The sequence below is a fragment of the Capricornis sumatraensis genome, chromosome 9 (assembly GCF_032405125.1).
Source record: "Capricornis sumatraensis isolate serow.1 chromosome 9, serow.2, whole genome shotgun sequence".
NCBI classification, from domain to species: domain Eukaryota; kingdom Metazoa; phylum Chordata; class Mammalia; order Artiodactyla; family Bovidae; genus Capricornis; species Capricornis sumatraensis.
In genome coordinates, this window is record NC_091077.1 from 60707677 (window position 1) to 60726129 (window position 18453).

The following is an 18453-nucleotide window of genomic DNA, read 5'->3' on the forward strand; positions in this document are numbered from 1 at the left end:
TAAACTACATCGTGGCTTCAAACGAGGTCCTCTGCCTTCTGAGGCCTCAGTTTCCCCAGCTGTGCCGAAGCAGGTTGTCTCTTAAGGACCCGCCCAGCGCTAACGCAACGTGATTCGGTCGGCAGGAGCAGTGGGCTGCCTGCATTGCTGCGCAGGCATCGGGCTGCTGGCTGAGTACCGTCACCCGGCTGCGGGCGCTCTCCTCCCGGGCCGGGGGCCGCGGGCGAGGATCCCGGCGCCACACATTGCGCAGGAAAGTGGGGGTGCGACCCCCGGCTTGCGCTGGCGCCCTGCGGCCCCGCCCCCGCAGCCAGCGGCCCTGCGGCAGCGGGGGCCTGAGCTCCGCCCTCCCTCCTCCCGCCGGCCGCCCTCCCTCCTCCCGCCTCCCTCACTCGCTCGCTCCCTCCCTCCCCCCGGCCGGCTCGGCGCTGACTCCGCCGCACGCTGCAGCCGCGGCTGGAAGATGGCGGGGAACGACTGCGGCTCGCTGCTGGACGAGGAGCTCTCCTCCTTCTTCCTCAACTATCTCGCGGACACGCAGGTAAGATCAGCAGGGGCCACGGCCGGGGAGCCAGGGCCGCTGAGCTGCGGGGGCTGCCGCCGCAGCTGCGGAGGCCGGGAGACAGCGGTGGGCGCATTGAGGGGATCGGGGGTTCCAGACTGCAGAGCCCCCTTCCATGCACCCTGCGATGCACTTCTTTCTGGGGACAGGTAGCTGGAGGTCCCCCCACCACGCATGCCGGACCGTTGCGGTCGCTACGGCCGCTGGGGAGGGTCTAGCCTTGGTTGCTTGGAGTCCGGCCCACCCCCACCCCCCCACCCCGCCCGCTGAGCTGGGGGGTTCGGTGCTTCCTTGAAGAGGCTGAGCCGCGTCAGGTGTTGGGGACCCTCATGCTGAGTCTGGGTGCAGAAGGCGCGCCCTCAGGCTCCCGGCACTTGCTGCCGTACTTTCACGTGGACTTGTGGCCCCGGCGCAGGCGCCTGTCCTGGTCCCCGGAGTCCCCTGATCCTCCGGTCCTGGGTACCCGGTCTTCTACAGCTAGCCCCCCCGAGGCTCTCCAAAAGCTCCCGCAGCGCGGAGTTTTCTGCCCATTGCCCGCTGAAGGCATAGGGGTCTGCAGGGCACGTGGACATGCGGGCGGGGATAGCACCTTCCTGGTTTCGCTACCCGGTGGAGCCCCCGGGGGCGAAAGCCCGGCAGGATGGGGCCGGAGGACTGTCTGGGGGCGCCTGGGTCCCCCTGCAGCGCGCGGCCCCTGGTGCGCGCTCGGCGATGCTGGGGGAAGGGCAGGCGAGGCGGCGAACCCGGCTCAGGCTGCGCCTGGGAGACCCACTGGCGACACGCGCGTGACATGAGAGGGTGCTCCGTTGGGCCGGGAGGGGCGAGGAAGCTGGTTACTTGGAAACGGGGGCGGAGGGGGTTTGCTGCTGGGATAAACAGCCGGGAAAATGCCCGCACAGGGAGTGCGCGCCCCCTACCCGTTCCCCAGTTTTCCCCACCCCTTGCCTGTTGCAAGCATAAAGTTTGGCCCCATAGTTAGGGTTTTTTCTACGGCCACCCCGGCACCGGTAGCGGGGAGGCTGAGGGTGAAGCCGAGCCGCGAATGAGACCCCGGATGCGGATGCACGCGGGAGGCAGAGGGGCTGCTGGGCTCTACCGGGCGCGGCTTGCTAGGGCTGGTTTGGTACCTGGAGTCTGAGCGCCGGTGCCGGCTTGTTTTGCATAACACTGGAAGGGAGGGGGAGGGGGGCGGGATGTGGGAGGGGAGAGAGGGAAACTTTGCTTCTTGTTATATCTGCCTGTCTTTGGGCGGCAGCAGCTGTCATGGGACCGGGTGGGCGGGGAGAGGCTTGCTAGCTGACTCCTTGCCGTGAGATGCGACTTGGAGGGGACGCAACAGCCGAGACGTTCAGCTCTGGGGGACTCTGGGTGGCGAGTCTCGCTGGCTGCTGGAACCGCGCGGCGTGGCGGGGTGTCGCCGAGAGGAAGCCCGCCACGCGTAGAAGAAGGCCGGTCCCTGATCGCTGCGGACGTCCATGCGTCAGGGAGCCGCGGGGCCTCGTGGTCGGTGGCGGGATCGTTTGGGTGGGTTCCGGGCAGGGGCCGCAGGGGCTAGTGGCGTATGATCGCGCTTCTCCAGGCCCGGGGAAAAGTGTGATGAGTGGTCTGTGCGCGGTAGTGTGTATTGGTGTGCACACGCCGCGCGCACCGGGCGCGTACCTTTACCTCTGACGAAACTGCAGCGGAGCTCCAGCGGCAATCACGGGGCGCCGGCACTCGCCCCGGGCCCCTGTCTGCTCCGAAGGCCGATCCCAGCCTCGGCACCACCACCGCGCCCACAGCCCTCTAGTCCCCAGCCCTCTAGCCGACAGTATGGGGCCGGGGGGAACTGGATACAGAGCGGGCAGAGTTGCTGCTAGGAAAGTTCTGCCCTCGGCCCTCTCGCTTGTCCGGGGGTGTCTCCAAACCACTCTACTAAGACGCGGATGTAAGAGGCCTGAAATAGCCAGAGACTCGTCCAGAGACCCACAGGAAGAACTCGTCCACTTTGGACCCGACCCAAGGTTTCAACACCATCTTCTGTGTTCTTCGGCTCACATTTGCTCTTTTAGCCGTCCAGAGTGCCTACCCAGCAGGCAAATTTCACCTAAGGAAACTAGAAATTTGGGTAATCGTGTATCAGCAGAAGCAGTGCAGTGGAAGTTAATCTGGGACGTTTTGCTTTTTTTATGTAACCACGTGATGGGCTGAGGCCCTTCGGGTGATCTCTGTCGTCCCAACTTGGGAAGTGTAATTGATAGGGGGAGCTTTGCCGCCGCCCCTAGAAGGCTCCGAGAGCCAGCCGGAAGAGGACCTGGGCGGGTCTTCGCGGGCCTCCTCATTTTACAGTTGGGGATCGAGGCTGAGAGGGCTGGACGGCTGGTACAGGACCACACAGCCAGTGGGTGACAGAGCCACCCAGGGCTCCTGACTCCAGGTCCTGTGTGTTACCTCGAAATAGCACTGGACTTGGAGTCAGAAGGCCTGAGTGGAGTCGCCTTCCCCACTCTCTGGCTGGGTGACCCCGGAGCAAGCCATTTTAACCCTTCAGCCTCCTTTCTCCCATCTGTCAAATGGGGCTGGTGGTGCCGGCAAGAGAAGCCCAAGGCCCGGTGGTTGGGGGTGAGCACTATTTGCATGTGAAATGTCTGGTCCTTCCTGTAACTTCCTCTCCTCCCCCAGACCCTCCCTGGCCCTCCCCTTCACTGTCTCCCCCTTAGGAAGGGGTGGGGAGAGTGAGTAGAAAGGTAATTTATCGGCTTTATCCCAAAGACTTGTCTTTGGCAGCTAATCCAGGGTTAGATAGAGGGAGGATTTCTGTTGTGGAGACAACTTATACCCATTCAGGTCAAAGTTCAGAAATTCAACAGATTAAGGCTTGTGAAAGTTTCTTGGAAAGGTTTGGGGCATGTGTTGCAAAGGACTCTGTGTGGGCTTCTCTTTGTTCCGGGCCCTGCCTGTAGTGCCCTCACCCACCGTCCCTGCGTGGCCCTCTCCTCTAGCAGGCCTCTCTAGCCCAGCTTGCCCTGCTTTCTCCAGCCTCTGGTTGTCTTAGTCTGTGTTATACAACCAAGCATTTTGTGTGAGAGTCCTGTGGCCCAGTAAGATTCTGGAACTGGAGTTGTGCCTTTCATGTCTTTGTGCCCCTGGTCACCTGTCACTGTGCTGAGCTCCTTTGCTTAGCTCTTGGCTAGGCACAGAAAACAGACAAGGGACACTCTCAGGCTGGTTGGGGGAACAGCTGGGCCGAGTATGGGGAGAGAGGAATGCAGAGGGCTGCAGCTGTGGGCAGTGACTTAGGCTCCAGAGACCACATAGTAAGCCCATACTAAATATGGGTTGTTTGAAGACACTTGGGACATCAATCATAGATGTGCAAACTGTCAGAGATGGCAGGATCTTTATAAATCATCAAGTCCAACCCCTTATCATTTAAAAATATTTAATAATAGAATTGTTAGGAAATACTGGCAAGCATAAAGAAAAAAAAAAAAAGAAAATATGAAATCTTACCCAAACATAACCACCATTAATTTTTATATGTGTTTTCTGACTTATTCTTTCCTATTGATTCCTATGGATTATATTTTTGTACAAAAATGGAATCATTCTTTGTATAGTAATTGTAACTTGGAATCACACCGTTCCAACATGCTTTTTTTGTCCTCCAAACAATATACTTTCCACATCAGCAAGTATTCTACCTAGTGTCTTAATATCTTAATGGTTATGTAATATTGAGGGTTGAACCAAAAGGTATTTAATCAATCCTTTGTTGTTAGTCATGTAAGTAGTTTATATATATATATATTGCTCTTGTAAGCCATGCTGAAATGAATATCTCTGCGTATGTCTTCTTTTCTTCATTTAAATTCCTAGAAATGAATTACTCTGTCAAAGGAACTATGCAGGCATCTGGTAAACACATTTCTGGATTGCCTTCTAGAAAGATTGTGCTAATTTGCACACTAGCATTGTATGGGAATGCCCAGTTCCCCATACTCAGAAAACTCTTGGCATTTTAATTGTTTTTCATTTTTACCAGTCTATTCATCAATAAATTTTGTCACCTTATTGGTTTAATGTGCATTTCTTTGATGACTTATGCTGCTGAAACTTTTCCCCAAATGATTTTGGGCCATTTATGGTCTGTTCTGTGAAATGTCGTGTTAGTGAAATTGGCCCATTTTTCAGTTGGTATGCTGTTTCCTCGTTGTTCTAAAACTGGATCTGAACACCCGAAGGAGTACCTGCCAGACGGAGAACTGGAAAAAATGGCTTGACTACTGTTGACTTGCTTGGTCTGGAATGCTGTTGCCTCCACAGCCCCTGAAACCAGGGCTAACTTCTTTTCCAAGTCAAAGTTCTGGCCATCTATGGGGCAGGTTGAAGTGTAACCTTTGCTGGGTGCCTTTACCCACTCTTCATCTGTGTGAGACCCAGGAGACTTAAAAAACTTTTTCACCTGAGCGCAGAAGGGGACACATTGCTGGCCCTGTTCACCAGAGACCCAGGGTTCACTTTCACTGGGGCTTCCTGGCTGGTGCTAATGATCAGGATGCTTATGGAACCCAGGAAAGGCAATGGCCCAGCAACTGGGCCCTGGGGGTTTATGTTTCCCCTTCACCCTAGGGCCTTCCTCTCCCCAGCTGCTGCAGGCTAGCCAGAAGCTTCATCATTGCCAGGATGTGAGTCACCCTTTTCCTTCTCTCTCTGGAACAATAGAAGGAATACTGGTTTGAGTCAGAAGAAGCCTTGCAAATGGGGGCTTATGCTGGGAAGCGAGTCCCTAACATGAGCATTGCAGTATTAATAGCTATCTCCTCCTGCATTATCATCATCATCAATGCCATTTATTGAGCATCCTCTATGTGCTGTGTGCTCTGCTGAGCCTTCTGTTTGCATTATTACATTTCATTCTCATAAAGATTCTACAAAGTATCAGTTCAGTTCAGTCGCTCAGTTGTGTCCGACTCTTTGTGACCCCATGAATCACAGCACGCCAGGCCTCCCTGTCCATCACCAACTCCCGGAGTTCACTCAGACTCATGTCCATCGAGTCAGTGATGCCATCCAGCCATCTCATCTTCTGTCGTCCCCTTCTCCTCCTGCCCCCAAATCCCTCCCAGCATCAGAGTCTTTTCCAATGAGTCAGCTCTTCGCATGAGGTGGCCAAAGTACTGGAGTTTCAGCTTTAGCATCAGTCCTTCCAAAGAAATCCCAGGGTTGATCTCCTTCAGAATGGACTGGTTGGATCTCCTTGCAGTCCAAGGGACTCTCAAGAGTCTTCTCCAACACCACAGTTCAAAAGCATCAGTTCTTCAGTGCTCAGCCTTCTTCACAGTCCAACTCTCACATCCATACATGACTACTGGGAAACCATAGCCTTGACTAGACGGAGCTTAGTCGTCAAAGTAATGTCTCTGCTTTTGAATATGCTATCTAGGTTGGTCATCACTTTTCTTCCAAGGAGTAAGCGTCTTTTAATTTCATGGCTGCAGTCACCATCTGCAGTGATTTTGGAGCCCAACAAAATAAAGTCTGTCACTATTTCCACTGTTTCCCCATCTATTTGCCATGAAGTGATGGGACCGGATGCCATGATCTCCGTTTTCTGAATGTTGAGCTTGAAGCCAACTTTTTCACTCTCCTCTTTCACTTTCATCAAGAGGCTCTTTAGTTCCTCTTCACTTTCTGCCATAAGGGTGGTGTCATCTGCATATCTGAGGTTATTGATATTTCTCCCGACAATTATGTCATTATTCCCATTTTACAGCTGAGGCATTTACAGTTTCAGAAAACTCATTGACTTGCTGAAGATGATCTACCTGCATTACCTTGGAATAAGTGGAAATGGCAGGATCAGTGGGCAAGGTCCCCAGACCTCTTGATTCCAAGTTCCATGAAGATAGGGACTACTCTCTTTCTCTTCATCGTCTTCCAGCATTTTGAGCAAATGAAGGCAAATTGTCGAGAGAAGGCAGAACTACTTCTCTAGGTCTCTGTTCCTCAATCTATGAAATGGGGGTACTAGGCCCTAACTCTCAGGATTGGAAAATAATAGAATGTACGTAAAATGAGCATCTGTTGTGCACAAAACTTGGAATCCTTCTGTCTCTGAAACACTTTAGAAGGGCAAGATCAAGGATAGAAGGATAGAATTAACTCCTGCCCATGCAAACTTTTCTCTGTAAGAAAGGGAAGCACAATTCTTGTGATAAGGATGGAGGGAACCCAAATAAAGTCATTTAGAAGAGAATGAGCAGGGTTGTTTACTGTCTCTCCCTCTCCAACATAGGTGAATGCCTCAGTTACATCCTGTGGACACTCAGCTGATGAGGAATCAATTGAACTGGATTGACCTTCCTGTTACTCTCCCTGACTTCCAGTCTGGGTCCTTGTCCATTCACAACTGGGTTCCTGTATTTACTATCACACCAGACTTTGTCCTCAGACCCGGCGGCAGACCAGTCCTCCTAGAGCACATGTCTGATGCCACCCCGTTGCTCACACATCATGCATGGCTGCTTGCTGTTCTTAGTTGCTCAGTCGTCTCCGACTCTTTGCGACCCCATGGCCTGTAGCCCGCCAGGCTCCTCTGTCTGTGGGGATTCTTCAGGCAAGAATACTGGAGTGGTTTGCCATGCCCTCCTCCAAGGGATCTTCCCAACTCAGGGGCTGAACCCAGGTCTCCTGCATTGCAGGTAATTCTTCACTGTCTGAGCCACCGAGTACTCTTAAATGCAAACCTAAAGTTTAACTTCATGCGCAAGGGCCTTCAGATACTTGAGGTTGAAGAGTTAGGCCCCTGACTTTATCCTAAGCTGTCTGCTTTCTCTTTGGGATCCTGGCCTGCCCCAGGCTATGTCATGAATCTTCCAGGAGGTATTGGCTCATGCAGCTATTTTCTGTCTTCTGTTGGAATTTCTACTATTTGCATTATTCATCCTGCACAAAACTCAGCTCCCATGCTATCATTTTAGTGACCTCTCACATCCAGGTACCACTGCTTCATCCCATGTGTAGCAGAGAGCATTCTGAAGTCAGCCTGCCTGGGTTTGAGTCCTGGTTCTGTGATTTACCAGCAGTGAGACCTTTAGCATGTCACGTGACTTCTCCGAATTTCCGTTTCCTCAGGTGTACAGATAATGATAATAGTACCTCCCTGATAAAGCTGTTTCACTATGGAGTCAATGAAAATCAAAGGACATATGGATTTAAAGCACCTAACAGAATGCATGGCATAGAAGCACTCGATGATAGATGCATCTCTTGTAACATATGTCTCATTAAGTGTTTAGGAAATCACTCCAGATTGTTAAGCTCCATGAGGGCAAGGATTTTTCTTCACTTTGTTAAACATTTTTTTCCCACAATGAATAGACAAATGCCTGGAACACAGTAGCCATTCAGAATCCTCTCTGGGTGAATAAATGAGCTAGACTATGAACCTTTTCAGAGCACGGGTTCATCAGACGAGGCAGATTAAAAAATCTTTTGGAATGACCTGAAAGTTCCTCTCCAGACATTCATCCCCAGCATTTTAATATATTCATAGGCTACCTGTGTTTCAAGCGCCTGCTCACACTTGACCACTCTGAAAAGCCTGTGAAGCACACTGTTCTGCTGACATGGAGGGTGCCGCTTACTATCTGCTAGTGCTTCGTTTTATTTTCCATGCAGCATGCAGGATCTCAATTCCCTGACCAGGGATCAAACTCATGTCCCCTGCAATGGAAGTGCGAAGTCTGAACCACTGGACAGCCCGAGAAAGCTGTGCCTGTGTGCTTTTATCCCTATAAATAAAATGACAGCTTAGAAAGGGCAAGAAAAAATATTTTTCTCCTGGTCTGGTTTTGTGTTTACCCATTAGGTAGGCAAATTTTTGAGCAGAACAATGTTTTATATGACTAGGTGTTAGGTTCTCTGCAAAGAACTTTGTATTTTAAACATTTTATGATGGAAAATAGCGAACATACACAGCCAAAGCCAGTGGCAGGAAGGGAATTGAGACTATCCATGCCACTGTCACCGGCTTTGGCCATTTTTGACGAGGCCACTCTTGTTCGTCCACTCACAGACCACATGTCATCTGTGGCTGTTCAGTGTGCATCTGTGAAGAGACTTTTGAATACTGTTGCAATGGTTTCTTCCAGTGTGAGATTGCTTCTGTTTTCCCCATTTTGTAAGTGATGAACTTGAAGCACAGAGAGGTTAAAGCAGTCATGCAGGGTCTTGGAGCTAGTGAGTGTCTAACCTGGGATTTGAACATGGGTTCTTGAGCAGTTGCTGGTGGCTCAGATGGTAAAGCATCTGTCTACAATGCGGGAGACCCGGGATCGATCCCTGGGTTGGGAAGATCCCCTGGAGAAGGAAATGGCAATCCACTCCAGTACTATTGCCTGGAAAATCCCACAGACAGAGGAGCATGGTAGGCTACAGTCCATGGGGTTGCAAAAGAGTTGGATATGACTAAATGACTTTACTTTCTTGAGCAGCTCACTCTCCTCAGCTTGGGAGGGACCTTGGAGCACATCAAATCGACTCCTACCATCCCAGGAGAAGGGACCCTGGGCAGAGAAGGAGAAGCCACCTTGTTGGATGATGCCCAGGTCTCCTACTCCCTGACTAGTTCTTTTCTGGTATCAGAACTTGAGGGGAGGGTGGGTCTTGGCTCTGGGGGAGGGACAGGGTGATGGTTCGAGGAGAGACTCTGCTGCCCGAGGTGGCCAGGCTTTGTGGTGGCTGTAGAGTCCTGGGGTGCATATCACCAACTCCTGGAACAGGCTGCAAGTTCTTCCAGCCTTCACTGTGCCTAAACCCCAGTGAGTTCACCCATTCCTCTTGCAGTTGACCTTTGTTTTTCAGTCGCTCAATCGTGTCTGACTCTGCGACCCCCATGGACTGCAGCACGCCAGGCTTCCCTGTCTGTCACCAACTCCCAGAGCTTGCTCAAATCATGTCCGCTGAGTCAGTGATGCCATCCAACCATCTCATCCTCTGTCATCCCCTTCTCCTGTGTTCAATCTTTCTCAGCATCAGGGTCTTTTCCAATGAGTCGGCTTTTAGCATCAGGTGGCCAAAGTATCGGAACTCCAGCATCAGTCCTTCCAATGAATATTAAGGATTGATTTCCTTTAGGGTTGACTGGTTTGATCTCCTTGTAGTCCAGGGGATTCTCAAGAGTCTCTTCCAACACTACAGTTCAAAAGCATCAATTCTTCAGCACTCAGCCCTCTTTATGGTCCAACTCTCACATCCATACGTGACTATGGGAAACACCATAGCTTTGGCTCTACAGATCTTTGTTGGCAGAGTAATGTTTCTGCTTTTTAACATGCAGTTGACCTTGGGTTTTCTCATTAGGTGCTCAGGACCATCCCTTGAGGGAGACAGGGTTGGGAGACAGAGCTGAGAGGAGGAAGCTGGCCTGAAGGCACATAGCTAGCTAGGCTCCTGCCCTGCCCTTCCTTTAAGGCAGAGCCTGAGTTGCCACCTGGGCCCCAGGTCTAGAGTAGGGGACCAGAGAGACTTTTACAAGTCAAGGGCAAAGTCTTTCATTAATTATCCCCAAAGGCCTGTAATTACTGCTCTTTTAGGGAAGAAAACAAAGGTTTGCTCTAATTATTTGTTTCAGTGGTTGAGAGGGCTTTGAATCCTAAGATTGTACCTTGCTTGGGGTGAGCCCTGTGGGCTTTGGCACAAGAGTTTTTTGTGTGTGTGTGTACCTTAGCACTTTTATCTAGGAAATAGGACTGATAGTAGCACATACTTAAGGGGTTTTCTGGGGAAGGGAATGGCAAGCCACTCCAGTATTCTTGCCTGAAGAATTCCTTGGACAGAGGAGCCTGACGGGCTGCAGTCCATGGGGTCGCACACATGACTGAGTGACTAACATTTGCACTCGGGCTTCCCTGGTGGCTCAGATGGTAAAGAATCCGCCTGCAATTCAGGAGACCCAGGTTTGGTCGCTGTGTTGGGAAGATCGCCTAAAGAACGAAATGGCTACCCACTTCAGTATTCTTTGCTTGGAGAATCCCATGGACAAAGGAGCCTGACAGGCTAGTCCACGGGGTTACAAAGAGATGGACAGGACTGAGCAAGTAACACTTTTACTTTTTCAAGGGGTTGTACAAAAGGCTGTTTGAGATGATGCCTGTAAAGTGTTTAGAAATGCTTAGTATATAGGAGCCATTGTTAAAAAACAGACAAATATAATTCAGACTTGCTATTTATCTTCCCACTGAACTCTTGGTCCTTGATCCTGTCTTAGCCCTGAGGTTCCTAGTATTATGATTTCCTTCACCCTGTCTTTCTGGGGGGACTAGAAAGGAATCCCCTCCAGCCTTAGCCAAGTGTTCCAATGCTGACTTTTCGAAAAGCAAATCCAGTTAGATGCTACTTAAAGAGAGGAGAAGAAATATCCGTGATTAAGAGCTCTGGGCTTTAGAGTTTAACTGCCAAGGGTTTAAATTTGTATTCTACCATTTACTAGCTGTGTGACCTTCACCAAGGGTCTTAACCTCTCTGACTCCAGTTACCTCATGCAAAACTGGGGATAATTATAGTATGTTCTTAAGATAACTGCAGGAGAGAAATGTGCCTGCCACATTGCCTGACATATAGTAAGCACCCACCTGACATATAGTAAGCCACTGTGAAGATAACAGTGGTAATTATGTAAATACACCAAGGTAGACTTGAGCTTTCAGGGAGTTGGGAGTGCCTTAGAGACCATCTTCCTCAATGCCCTTACCTTGAGGTGAAGAAGCAGACAGGGAGCAGACTAGGGAATGCCTGCATATCACCCAGCCTGGCTGCTGTCTGCTTGGCCAGAGCTGGCTCTGCATAGCAGGGACTCAACTGTCTGGGCCCCACTGTCTGGGAACTCAGCCGGGCGAGCCCTGCTCGGCTGAGATGGATGCTCCCCAGCAGCTCTGCTGCCGTGTTCTTTCCTTGTGCTTGCCTGGCAGAACAGAGTCATTTAGCAGAGGGAGAGTGAGGAGACGTTAGAAACCAGGCCCTGAGCAGTTGCAGCAGCCGGCCCACGAGTGGCTCCCTGATGTTGCCATGGCAAACAGCCTTGGCAACGTGGCTGCTTGAACCTTATTTCTGGTCTCAGGCTCTTCTCAGAGAAGTGTGGTACCCAGGACATTGGGGAGGGCCCTGCCCTGGTTCTTTGGCACTGAGGATGACCCAGCCTCCATGCTGCTAATGACCCCAGAGCCCAGGAACCCCTGCTCAAAACATCTGCAGGCTCATGCTCAGTGACCTGCAGAAGCAAGGTCCTTAGTACAGCATCCAAGACCTCAAATGCTTACCCATTTATCCATCTATTTGTCCATCTATTATTCCACTACTGTTGACCATGCAGCACTGTACCCATTGCCACAGAGCAGAACAATATATTATTTTTAACATGAATCCTGGTGTTCCTAGACTGCCCTCCTCTTCAACCATATCTTTGAACAGTGATGACGATGAGAACAGTTAAAAACTGCTAACCCTTTCAAGAAGAGCATTTAATTTCAGAGGAACCCCATGAAGTGGGGTTTACCCAACTTTGCAATTGGGTAAAGTGAGGCTGACTTCCAGTTTATGGTGCTAATATTGTTTTGCAGTTCCTTCCCTATGCCTGGCAACCCCTAGGACCCCTACCATGAGGTATCTGTTGCCCCTCCCCAACTCCAGCAGCATCCTTCAAGGCCTCAAGGGCTGCCTCCCCTAAATCCCCCTCTGAGAATTGCTCCCCCTTTGCTCTGTGATCCTATAGTCTATGACAGAATTTGCATCTCCTATCTTCATTTTGTATTCTGTCACCCTGATTAGTTTGTAGCTGCCCTTTAGCCCCTCCAAAACAAAGCACATGGGGAAACTGGCTATGGTTTTGAATGTCCTGGTGAGGCATCAGCAAAGGATTTTGTTAGTATTGTTATTAATAACAGTAAGCATAGAAAGTAGCTAACATTTCATGATCACTTAATATGTGCCAGGTACTAAGATAGGACCTTCAGGTACATTGTCAGGTAAAGGATTCTCAGCTACTTGGAGAGGTCGGTGCTATGACAAACCAGAAAATTAAAGCTACCAGATGTTCAGTGACTTGCCCCCTGTCACCCAGACAGACAGTGGAAAGGCTGGGATTTGAGCCTAGGTTTGCCTGGCTTCAGAGCTCATGGTCTTGCCCACTGCAGTGTGACCAGTCTGGCTGAGCATATAGCAAGGACTGGAATGGGGGTGATGGACAGCGGGATGGGGGCGTCTAAACTTGGCCTCAGCTGGGGGGTGCTCACTGGAAGTGAGCGGATGTGGAGGAGACAGAGTGCAGGGGCCTCAGAGTGGCATCCCTATAGCAGAGATGTGGGTATGGAGGGGTGCAGAGGAGAGTTTGCTTTGGGGGAAGATTTGTATGGGGAGGAGACCTCTATTTATTCTGGACCTTCCCTGGAGCCTTGTTAAATGCAGAACTCTGGTCCCAGCCTGTGATAACTTTTATGTGTTTATTCTTTATGTTCTCTCTTCTCTGACCAGTCAGGACCAGAGCTCCCTAAGGAAAGGGATCTTGTCAAGCTGGTTCAACATCAGATCTCCCAATGCCTTGACAGCGGCTGGTATACTGTAGGCCCCCAATAAATATTTGTTGAATTACTAAATGAATGAACAAATGCCATTTGATCTTTCAGGAATGTCACCAGCCATTTGCCTGGCCACAGAAGCCCCTTCTCTGTGTGTGGAGCTAGGATGTGTGGGTGAGGGGAGTTTAGGAGGATTGTGCTAGTTCCCACAAGGAACCCACTGCCCTTGTCTCCAAGATAAGCCTTGCACACAAAGTAATCAAAGGACAAATATCTTTTGGAGCCTCCAGAACCTCCTATCAGAACACACCTCTAGCGGGCAGGTCTTTGTGGAATGTTAAAACACGGGGTTAGGAATCCAGTCTGTTGCTCTGGCCCGACTGGGGAGGGGCTCAGAGCTTCCAGAATCTACAGGGAGGGATTTGGTCAAATGTCGCTATGTCTTCCAGGGAGACCAAAAGCAACACCTTACACCAGGCCTCATGTCCATTGCCCAGCTGCTTATTCCATTGGGTCTGGCCTCCACTCTGGAGGAAGAAAGTAGAGAGGGAATTCAGAGAGGTAAAGGGATCATTCAGGAACCCAGGACTATACTCTCTAGCCCAAGAGGATTAGCTCTAAGCCAGATCCATCATTCCTTGCTCAGAATCGCCTGGAGACTCAGTCTCTTCCATAGAAGATCACCCCTCACCCTTCCCACCTAGGGCCAATTCACTCCTTGTTTACACACAGTTCTTACAGGCTTGGCAGTCCTGTCCAAGCCTCAGGATATTAGAAGCAGCAAGTCAGTTCTGTTAGTGTGTCCACACAAGCGTGGGGTGCAGGGTGCGTTGCAGAAACACGTGGATTCAGCACTGAAAGCCACTGGGGCCTGAGCAAGCAGCCCCCTTATTCTGAAAACATTACTGTGCAAAAGTACAAAGCTAATGCCTCATAGAGACAGTGTATCATCCCCAAGGAAAGGTATATTCTGATCAGTGGTCTCTGTTCAAGAAAGCAAGAAAGTGAAATGTATTTTGGTGTCACTATCTAAAACAGGAGGTCTATCAAGAGGAGGAAAAATTCCAAAGTTGTCTATAAATGAAGCTTATTGTGAGCACACATTATTTCTTAATAATGGCTGCTGAAGAAGGAGTTGGTCTAGCTGTAAAAGTTTCTTTGAAAGCTGATGCAGTCTTGTCACGTGAGAGGTTGTCTTTTGGATTTCCAAGGCTGCAGGGAATAATAGAAAGGGCCCGTGTCACATACTGACTGGCTTCAAGAAACTGTAGCCTCGTGATGAAAGAAAGCTGACTGTCTGTTTTAAATCTTAGTTTTATGGCTATTAGCTGTATGACCCAAGGAGTTAGCCACTCTGCTCCTGTTTGCCAGCTCCCAAATGGGAATAATAATAGCTCCTACCTGCCAGAGTTGGTAGAACTAATCAGTAGTTCTCAGCCATGACTGCATATCAGAATCATCAGTGTAGTTTAAAAAAAAAATAATAATTATACGTCTGAGGCCATCCCAGACTTATTGAATGAGGATCTTTGAGAGCAACCCCTTAAGTGTCTGTGTTTTTCGAAAGCTCCCTGTCATAGACACCCTTCTTTGGTCCTAAACAAGCAGATACTATTTGTAGAGTGTCTGGAATGAACTCTCTTGTCTCCTCCCTTCTCTGTCCTTCTAGCGTTAGTCCAGAGCACAGGATACAGATGACCCAGAAGCAGATAGAAGGCCCCTTTATGATGCCTGTGTAAAGCAGGGTGGCTCCCTTATCTGGCATTTCTGCTTGACCTTCACGTTAATCTCATGTTATAGCAAGAGGAGAGCCTATGTGCCTGCTAATTCACTTCAGTTGTGTCCCACTCTCTTCAACCTTGTGAACTGTAGCCCACTAGGCTCCTCTGTCCTTGGGGATTCTCCAGGCAAGAACACTGGAGTGGGTTGCCATTCTCCTCCAGGGATATTCCCTACTCAGGGATCGAACCCACGTCTCTTGTGTCTCCTGCACTGGCAAACAGGTTCTTTCACTGCTAGCACCACCTGAGCAGCTTTCCCGTTTTACAGAGGGGCAGGTGGAGCCACAGAGGGTGATCTGATATGATCCTGCAGTGAATCAGATATTTGTCTTTATCTCTCTGTCTGTCCCACTAGAGCCTCAGCCACACACACACACACACACACACACATTTCTGGGGCAACTCAGGAGGTGGGGATCATGATGACTACAAAGGGCGTGGGTTGGAAGAACGAGAAAGGAGGGAGCTCGAGGGAAGCTAGGCTGCTTACAGACCCTTAAAGACCCATCTACAGGCTGGTGCAGGTTGTCCTACCAGGCTCTCTGATGGTGTAGAGCTGGAAGCCAGTTCTCCTGATGCCGTTAGTTGTCCTCCCAGCTCTATGCACTGCTTCTATGGAGAAGACAGGGTTTGGCTCCAGTGATAATAGGAGTAATCTTCCAGCTATGTGGTGAGGCCTTTGCACATGCTGTGCCTCTGTCAGGAACACTCTTCCCAGGCTCCCTCGCCTCCTGCAGATCTGCTGAGACATCACCTCCTCAGAGAAGCCTTCCCTGGTCTTCCTGTTCTGTCCACTTTCTGTTGCAGTGCCATGCCCTCTTTTCTTTAAGGTCTTTAACCATCCCAGGTACTTTCTTGTTTATTACTTTTCACCCCATTGAGTGGCTGTTGCCCCATCAGGACTGGATATTGCCCATCTGGTTCCCACTGCACGCCCAGAAGCTAGCCTAGGGCCTGATCCATGGTTGTTGTTCATCGAATGTTTCCTGAATGAATGAATTGTGTTGAGCCCTTACTCTGTACTGGCTATAGTGCTGAGTTCACTTAACTCTCCCAACAACCCCAGGACATACAGCCCCAAACTTCAGATGAGGGGCCTGGGGCTCAGAGGGTGAGTGTGGGCCGGGGGACTAGCTTCTCTGCTGCCCAAGACACACACAGGCACCTGGGGTTCCAATAGCACCCTGCCCCCGACGAGTCATGCCCCAGTGCTCCGGTGACCTCATGCCACTTTCCTCCTTGGGTTGGGCAACAGCACCACCCTCTCTTGTGGGTGTCACCACGGGCACCTGTCCAGCAACACCCAGGCCTCCAGCACTTGCCCTTTGTCCTGGTGGCCAAGGGAGTGGCTGCCTGGCGTGTACTTTGTAGACCAGCCCCTGCAGGAAGGTGGCTGTCTCCCTCCTCTGGAGGTGGTCTCAGACCAGTCAGTGCAGCAGGTGAGCCTAGAGGACAATGATGGTATCTTGTGTGTGTGTGTGCTAAGTTGCTTTAGTGGTGTCTGACTCTGTGGCCCTATAGACTGTAGCCCGCCAGGCTCCTCTGTGCATGAGATTCTCCAGGCAAGAATACCAGAGCGGGTTGCCATGCCCTCCTCCAGGGCATCTTCCCAACCCAGGGCTGCAAACTGCCTCACTTACATCTCCTGCACTGGTAGATGGGTTCTTTAGCCCTAGCGCCACTTTCCTAGAAGCTTGTTTCCCTAGAGACAAAATGGGCCCAGTTTAGAGGATTGGAGTGTGGGGAGAGCAGAGTGGGCGAGAGCAGTGGTCCCCAAACTTTTTGGCACCAGGGACCAGTTTCATGAAAGACAGTTTTTCCATGGACCAGTGGGAAGGGGGATAATGGTATCAGGATGATTCAAGCACATTACGTTTATTGTGTACTTTATTTCTATTATTATTACATTGGTTCCACCTCAGATCATCAGGCATTAGATCTTGGAGGTTGGGGACCCCTGGGCTAGAGAATTAGGTCAAAAGCATGAGAGGAAGGAGGGGAATGTAGAATCTACACCAGAATGAGAAGTCCTCTTCTGCTCAAGTTCATGCATGCTAAGTCACGTCAGTCATGTCCAACTCTTTGCAGCCCCATGGACTGTAGCCTGCCAGGCTCCTCTGTCAAGGGATAATCCAGGCAAGAATACTGGAGTGGGTTGCCATGCCCTCTTCCAGGGGATCTTCCTGACTTGGGGATCAAACCCACATCTCTTATTTGCTCAGGTGACCTCACAGTAAATTTTCAAGGATCTAGTTGTGGGACAACCAGAGGAGGAGAGGTGTCAGTTGGTTCCAGTAATGGACTCAGCCTGGGGTCTGGATTGTGAGGGGCAGTGGAAGGCAGAGTAGGACAGTGGTTAAGACTGGAGCTCTAAATCGGGGTCTGAGTCCAGAATCTGTCATTTAGCAGCTGAGTGGCTTAGGGAATGTTACTTAATCTGCCCAGGTCTCAGTTTCCTCAGCTGTGAAATGGGATGATGGTAAGTACATCGACGAGTGGTTGCAACGATATAGTGTCTGAAGAATTTAGTGCGGTGTGTGGAGGTGGTTCTTCTCCGTAACAGTGGCAATCAGTGACTGGTTGGTTTGATGACAGATGGATGGCAAAAACCGGTAGACCCCATGAGTTACAGAACCGTTGATTATCAGTTGGTACCTTTTCCTTTCTCTATCTGTGTGGCATTCACTTCCTCTGTGTAGGAAGCTACAATTGCAGGTTTGAACAAGCCCTGCTTCCCATCCTGGGAAGAACAGGTCCACAGATGGCTGTGGAGGGTGGCCATTACAGAGGGAGTGTCCAGGCAGCTCATGTAGCAGAAAGAGGACTGAGCAGAGAGCTAGCTGACCAGTGGGGGAGGGCATCCTAGAGAGAGGCCATCGTGTCATAAGGCGCAGCATGTCCTGTGGCTGGTGAATGAGCAGTGAGTGACTGCAGGGGGACATGGACTCCTTCCCCATCGGTGGAGGCTTTGAGCTGGCTGGATGACTCCTGTGAGGGGGAAGAACATGCAGGATGAGCTAAGTGTCTAGAAGAATCACAAGTAGGAGCACCAAGATTTCCACCCGTAGGAACTAGCAGGAGGCTGCTCCGAAGGAGTGGGGAGGTTTTGGGAGTGGGGGTTGACTCGATCTCCCCCCAGCCTCACAGGCAGGATGGAATGAGTGCTATCACCCTGTGGTCTATGCAGCCCTAGGTGTGAGTGGAGGCACAAGGCTGGAGCACAGCTTCTCACCTGCAGAACTGACCAAGGTCCTTTTGCCCAATGAGGCAGTAATCTCCATCACGGTGGGGCCAGCCCCACACAGCCACCGACTACTTGATGGACAGGGAGGAGGCTAGTAGCTTTACAGAAGAAGCCGTTAATAAATTTAATGATGAGAATGATAATTATTGCCATAATTATTATTACTATTACTCATCTCACTTCTACTATTATCCCTTTTAGCATATTACTGGGAAGTCCTCATAGTATTTTATAACCTCATGAAAATTTCCATTTTCATTTTACAGATGAAGAACCTGAGACCCAGGGATATTGAAATGTCTTACCCAATAA

The 18453-nt window shown here is 50.4% G+C and overlaps 1 protein-coding gene across 2 annotated transcripts in view; it reads left to right on the forward strand.

Moving 5' to 3' along the window:
* The first annotated feature begins 463 nt into the window (after positions 1 to 463).
* PPARGC1B (PPARG coactivator 1 beta) overlaps positions 464 to 18453 on the forward strand; it is a 113605-nt gene continuing 95615 nt past the window's right edge. For both annotated transcript variants that reach the window (XM_068980774.1, XM_068980775.1), the window contains exon 1: positions 464 to 541. In XM_068980774.1, the coding sequence (XP_068836875.1) occupies positions 464 to 541 (78 nt within the window). The remainder of the gene's footprint in view (positions 542 to 18453) is intronic.